The sequence below is a fragment of the Malus sylvestris genome, chromosome 9 (genome assembly GCF_916048215.2).
Source record: "Malus sylvestris chromosome 9, drMalSylv7.2, whole genome shotgun sequence".
Classification (NCBI taxonomy): domain Eukaryota; kingdom Viridiplantae; phylum Streptophyta; class Magnoliopsida; order Rosales; family Rosaceae; genus Malus; species Malus sylvestris.
The window spans coordinates 22,927,417-22,934,468 of NC_062268.1; the positions used below are offsets into that span (position 1 = coordinate 22,927,417).

The following is a 7,052-nucleotide window of genomic DNA, read 5'->3' on the forward strand; positions in this document are numbered from 1 at the left end:
AGATGGGTCCAAAATTTATCATGTCTTTCATGTAAGCTGTCTCAAAAAGCAACTTGGGCTCAATGTGGTTCCACAGGTGAATTTGCCACTAGTAGTTGATTATGGTTTAATGCAGAATGCCCCAATGACAATCCTAGCTCGCAGGATGTACAAAAAAGGTAATGTTGTTGGAGTACAACTTTTAGCGCAATTGATTGGGAAGGAAGCTACTAATGCTACTTGGGAGGACTTTGATGAGTTCAAACAACGATTCCCGGACTTTCCAGTATGAACCTTGGGGACAAGGTTGTTTTGAAGGTCAAGGTATTGTTGTGTTCTTGTGATTGCTTGATTCACAAGTAATCAATCTGGGGGTCAATTTGTAATAGTTTGGGTTTAATTTGTAATTTGCACTTATTTATCGAAGCTTATTTTGTTACTTTGTCTGTTTGTGCCAAGCGGCAAGTCACACATGCGTAATGGGCTAGTTAAGCCATATTCTCTCTCTTCCAATGATTAAATATTAATAAAATAAAATGTTACAAAAGTATTAAGCTGAGCTCCTTCTTCCTTCTTCCATCGCCATTTCTGTAACTTGCAAGTTGGTTAAGGTTGAATCACTACTGGATTTGGTGTTATCACTAATAGCAACTTGGGCCTGCGACAGTGCTCGCTGCAATCCCACTCACTCCGGCCTTGTCGAGGTCGATGGTGGTGTAGTGAGTTCGATCGCGCCTAGTCCAAAGCCAGCGGGATGTGACGAAATCTCAAAATCCTTGTCCTCCATCTCAAAAATGATGTACACCGACATCGGAGATGGGATTATGGCTATCATCGATGACTTACAGTAGTCAGCTGCATCGGAGAAACCAAGGAGGCAGCAGGGTGGGTGGAAGAAATGGTTGTGGGGTGGTAACGATGGTGGCAGGGCTGTGGTGGTTGCGACTGGGCGGTACATTGCGGCTGTACGACAATACTAAAATTCTTTCGTTCAAAATTTAAGTTTATTTTCTTCAACCAAAACCACCATACTTCAACATATAGATTAAAAAACAAACTAATGCTGGGCATGAGCAAGGGCATAGGGGCCAGATATGAGAAGAAAACGAATTAAAATTACACTAAACTAATTGAACATGGCTCATAAGTTATATCAGTCAGCAAATCACACCACATCATTACCACATCACTATAAAACCTGCTGTGAACATCCTGCCCCATTAAAAACATCTATGCAGGTTGTGAAGCTGATAAGACTTATTAATCTACCATCACAAATACTAGTGTAAAACAAAAAGACAATGTAGAAGGTTTATGTAAAACAAAATGACAATGTAGAAGGTTTACTTTGACAACCCAAGCGACAAAGCACACTTAGGTAGTAAGGATTGGAGGAAGGTAGTCGGATTTGGCACCAAGGATACGAGCTTTGGTGTCAGGGAAGAATTCAAATCCTGGCAACTCTGTAACAGCTCCTTCACTGGTAACACCGATTGGATAGCGAAGCAAGTGACCAGGCAAATCGTGTTCAAGAGTTTCACTTGAATACAGATCCCAGTACTTGTCAGCAATCTGGTTCACCTTTGAAATACATTCAATGCTTTCTGGCTGGAGGAAGACCTCATCAAGCATCCCAAGGTGCTCATACCATAGTGCCATACGGAAACCATGGATCTGACCACGTGCTGGCTCCCTGACTGACAGATGATATGGTTGGTAGGCTCCCATGGCTATTTCAGAGTCTCTCGCACCATCCATTGATCTCTGGTTGATGTTGGCAGATCCAATAATTATGTACTCATCGTCAACTGCAGAAACGCGAGAGTGAGTCAATTATGTGCTTTGTAGTAACCACGATGGGTAAAATATAGAACCACCATCGTCCTATGGGACGCAACACTATAGTAGAAAGGTTTGTATATTTCTTTCTAGTAGACTATCTAATATGTATAAACTTGTTTCATATAATGATAAACACCATAAAACTGAATAATCCAGTGGAGTGTTGGGCTTACTACATGTGAATGGAGATGTTGCGGGGCAGGAACAATGTTCATGAATATAAATCCACAAGAAAGATACGTCAAAAGTGAGTAACATGAAGTTTATAATTGTGGAGTTACCTATCATCATCTTGGTATGAACATAAATCATGAAGCGCCGGGCTTCCTGAGCTCTTTGATAGTCCGAATCTGCTTCTGGTGTCTCTGAGGGTTCATATTCCCCAAGCTTCTTCGCCTCCCGATTTCCAAGGCAGAAAAATGTCAAGTAGCTACGAGGATCCTCCTCGAGACCTTGTGCATCTAATGCGCCCTTAATATCTGAGTACATCATATTCATAGTCCTCCTCTGCCAGTCTAATATTGCCTGAACAGATGCCGACTCTGGGATCCCCTCTGGCCACATTGGGACAACAACATAGACAGTAAACCTCTCCCCTGCTTCAATCTTGCTAGCAATCTTAAGTGAAAGCTCCCTTGGAATTACATGCAAAGCACCAATGTCATCAGGCTTGATACCATCAGCCTCCCAGGCAAAAGAGCTCCCAAGAAAGTACTGATTTTCAATATAGATGAAATTCTTTGCGCGGCGAATAGCATGAATATAAGCATCCTGAATGCTTCGGTCAATGATGTTATCCTTCCCACTAACAAGCCCAGCTCTAGCTGCATCTTCAGGCGTATCTGGGAAGCCAAAAGCAGCTCCTCCGTCAATTGACCTGAATAACTGAACATTCCACGTCTCATGGTCATCTGGGAACATAACAGGAGAAGGGGGAATAATGATTTCGTCCAGCTCTCTAAGCTGAACAAGTAAATCTTTACCACCTTGCTTTCTCCATCTCTGCTCAAAGTTAAACAAAACATCCCAAGCAATAGGCCCTTCTAGTCGAGAGTGGATATCATGCCACGGTTCCCTCGGACCACCTTTTGTAATTGAAGCACCAGTAAAATTTGGCTGATGGAAATCATCATGGTGTGCAGTATCCAATGTCCTGAAAAGTGAATGGAAGGGGGTATCATATCTTCCATCACACAGATCAAGACCCCCAACAAAACTCACAATTCTTCTCCTCTCTGATTCTCCATTTGGCATGTCGTGGTCCACAACCACAATCTTCTGGTGATGAGTGAACATGGTAGAGACTTGTGCGCCCTGAATAATGCTCCCACCACCATCAGGATTACGGGGGCATAAGACACAATGCACGTCAGTATTCTGGAAGAACTGTGCAGTTTCTTCGTCATGAGTGGCCATCAGTCCATCTCTTTTCAATAAACCAACAGACGTTCTGTCATCCCAAACAAGCACAAGAACCCTAACACCTTCACTTGCTTTCTTTTTAAGCAATTCACCAATGGTGATGTCTCCACCAGGCTTTGGCCTTCTTGAGTCCCGTACCAAGGAAATTTCAGTATAAACTGACCAACCAGTAATATAGATCAGGTGCTTTGCATTAGTTATTGCATCAAAGATGTCTTCCCAGCATCTGTGGGGCTCGTAGTGCTTGCCTCCAGCAAGAGGAATTTTAGGAATAAATTTATCTGGGATATGAGCATCTTGGTAAAGGGAAACCTTACACCCTTGTCTCTGTGAGAAAAATGTAAATGGAACTCCAGGAAACTTAGGACTCCTAATACCCAGACCCCAACTGCGGTCCTTTGTAACATGGAAAAATTGTAGTTTCACGTGTATTTTAGGATTTCCATGAACGGGCTCCTTTTTTCCATCCAAAATTTCAGCCCATTGATCCACTTCTTCCCCCTCTATGAGTTCTTGAACAGGTACATAAGCTCTTCCAATTAATGATGCCCCAATAGGGTTAGACTCTTTGACAGTAAATATAACGTTTGCAGCAGTATGGGCACAGTAAATGTGGAAAGACTCATACCACCTGGGATTAGAGGGCTCTTTCTCTATAACCCTAGTCCTACCAACCCTAGCCCTTTCCAGATCAACAGTTGCATAGAGTCTACTAATTCCTTTGCCAATACCAACAGTCTCCTCAAGTTTTCCTGTAATCTGCACAGATAAATTCATAAATAAGACAATACAAAGGTAAATAGAAAAAGAGACAACTGTGTAGATAGTTCAAAGTTTCTAGTTCATCATAATCTTTTTTGCACCTCCTACAAGCAATCTTACAAACTTTTACTAGGCAACGGATTTCAAGTAGTTAGAATGCTTTCAGTTATCTGACAAATGAAAATTGACCAAAACAAAATCTGATAAATGAAGTGAAGAAAAGGAGAATATGATGATAGTGTTGTGTGTCTTATATAGGAAGACATGTGACTTGCACTTCCCAAGATAGGAAAATGCCCTCCAAAAAAATGAATGTGTGCAAATAGAAAATCAACAGTGGCCATATCGAAAACCATAAATGGACACCGCAGATATGCATAAATCTCAAACATATATACCCTACATGAACGCAATTCAATGGTATAACAGGACAGCCTATAACAAAAATCAATCTCGCATATATAGTGCATATAAAGCTTCACTTTTTTTATGTTCTTATGCACGAGAGGAGATCCTTCAATAAATCAAACACGAAAATGCGGAAAGCTATATGACACAGTGCAGGTTCCAATCCAAAAGAAAATAGATGCACACAGTCTAATCAACTGAATACAACGGCCTTCTCTTGAAAACATCAGACACAGAGGTCATACTCGTTCCCAATTAACGTATATATAGTACACCAGTGGGGAATGAGCAAACTAATCTACTACAATTAACAAAGTGGAGTTAGCATTGATCATCTGACCACATATGTCCTCGACTATTATTTTATGAGTCCATTTCCTCCTAGACCCTATAGTCCAAGAATATTGTGATTAGTGGCGGATCCAGTATGGGCCTAATCAAGGTAAGATAGGCATTGGTCGAGCAGCGAGCTGAGACCTAGGGCCTTGTGCCTATGTGCCTAGACGAGGCCTAGACAGAGGTACATGCAGAATAGGCGGATTAAGTACGTATTTACACCTAGAAACAACAATATGTGTATTGAGAATTTGGATTTATATATTATTTTAATTAAGTTTATTATTTAACATATAACAACCAAAAATATCAGAATTTTTGCCTTAGTATTTTAATGAATTTGATGGTATGAAATGAATATTCAAGTAATTACGAGTCCGAGTACTTTACAAAATATTTTCCAAATGTCGTATGAATTTATAGTAAATTTTCTAAAATTAACATCAAACATATGGTATAAAAAGTACTGGTAGAGTAATACACCATCCTTTTATTAATTAAAATACTACTTGGCACAACCTGATTGGTCAACAATTAAAAAAAAAAAACAGGGAGTTGGTCCCGTGGGAAATGGAGAGTCTTTCTTTATCGTAGGAATCAGGGTCCAAGAATAGCAAAGTCATGGTGGTCTTCTATGTGTTCCTCTTCTCTAATTAGATATTTCTTTTTGAGTCAAATCTTCTGTTGCACAACCATGATGGTATTCTCTCTTCCACCACCTGTCCAGACCGTTGGGTGGTCCCCGAAGGTCCTCACAGGAGCATCTTTGAACTTCCAAGTGGTCCTGGGACCACCCGGGTCCATATATGCATCCACCCCTGATTTTGATCACACACAATTCGATCCTAATCCAATAGTGGAGGAGAAAGTACAACAACAATAAGTTAAACGACTTAATCCAACAGTGGATGACCATTGGACCATGGGGTCTAGGAGTAGGGGTCTGACTATTTTATATAAAAATAGAAATGGTCTTGATTTTCTCATTCATTTTCTATAAGAAGCAACATACCCAAATGATCTCATTTTATGCAAGTGAAATAAATTTTAGTTAATTATCCTACAACTTCAGCTGACCTCACTTAATGGAATAAGACTTTGTTGTTATATCCTGTACTTGATTCTCAATATAAATTAAAATGACACCACTTAGTACTACGGTCTATGATATTTCTCTTCACTTGTAAGACGTCTTGGGTTCGAATCTCGTGAGTGATGAGTTCGTAACCAATTAATATCCCATTTCAAAGACCATTACAAACACACTCCCAAAATTATATGCTCATAAAACTATACAGTTACAAAAGATCTCAAATCACCCTTATCAGCTCGGATTTCAAATCAACAAAAATAAATAAATTAAAATCATAGATTATACCTTGCGGAGGAAATTCCCACTACTACTATGCAGCTTATCAACCTCATAAATCGTAGCGTGAAGCGTCCCATGAAGCCAATGGTTTTCTGCCTCCGTCATTTCTCACCTACACACAATGATCAACCAAAACAAACAAACCCACTTCGCATCAGACCCCAAACCACCAAAAAAACCAAGAAAAACTCAAACTGTACGCAAAACAAACCAGAAACCGATCGGATCACACAGATAAAAAGTACCCAACAAATTGTTTTTCAATATTTTGCAATGATAAGTGAGAATTAAAGGTGATCCCAATCAGAAATGACTGAAAATACAATTGTTCATCAGAGCAGGAAAAGTTGAGAGGCACTTACTTTTGGGTTCGAGAGAGAGAGAGCCCTGAGGAAGTAGAAGGAGAGAGCAAATGAGGAAGAGGGAGAGGAGTAGAATGAGGATGTGATCCGGTATTGGCTCGGCGATGTAATATTTAAAATATTAGTTGATGGTAATATACTTTAACATCCTCATAATGTGAAAAATCCATGAAGAGACAGAAAGCGAGATCCGCTTAATTAGCTATTAAAAGTATGAACAAAGATGAACGATTCTCCTTCCTTTTCTCTTTTCTTTCCCTCTCTCCTCCCCATGACTTTCTTTCGGTAATTTGTTTTAAAAAAGCAGTTTCCTATTTTAAAGTTGTGTGGTTTTTAATATTTGGTATATGAAATTTTTTTTAATCCAGAGTTATACCTCAAGTTCTAATTTTCGAACAGTCTCATGTCTTGCCTCTAGTACCTGAAATAAAACTAAATCAAATATTAAGAAAAAAAAAATTAAAAAACATAGAGCGATTAGCAATTTTACTAATCCCCGGCAACGGCGCTAAAATTTGATGTGGTAGAAACTAACACACAAATAAAACATTGTAAATTATGTAATCGTA

The 7,052-nt window shown here is 39.6% G+C and overlaps 1 protein-coding gene across 1 annotated transcript; it reads right to left on the minus strand.

Moving 5' to 3' along the window:
- Positions 1 to 1,074: 1,074 nt before the first annotated feature.
- LOC126582036 (phospholipase D alpha 1) lies at positions 1,075 to 6,747 on the minus strand. The gene is made up of 4 exons (XM_050246006.1): positions 6,484 to 6,747; positions 6,128 to 6,233; positions 2,103 to 4,002; positions 1,075 to 1,787 (listed from the first exon to the last, which is right to left on the minus strand). The coding sequence occupies exons 2-4, from the start codon at positions 6,224 to 6,226 to the stop codon at positions 1,354 to 1,356; spliced, it is 2,433 nt and encodes an 810-aa protein (XP_050101963.1). The 5' UTR covers positions 6,227 to 6,233; positions 6,484 to 6,747; the 3' UTR covers positions 1,075 to 1,353.
- Between the last annotated feature and the right edge of the window lie 305 nt (positions 6,748 to 7,052).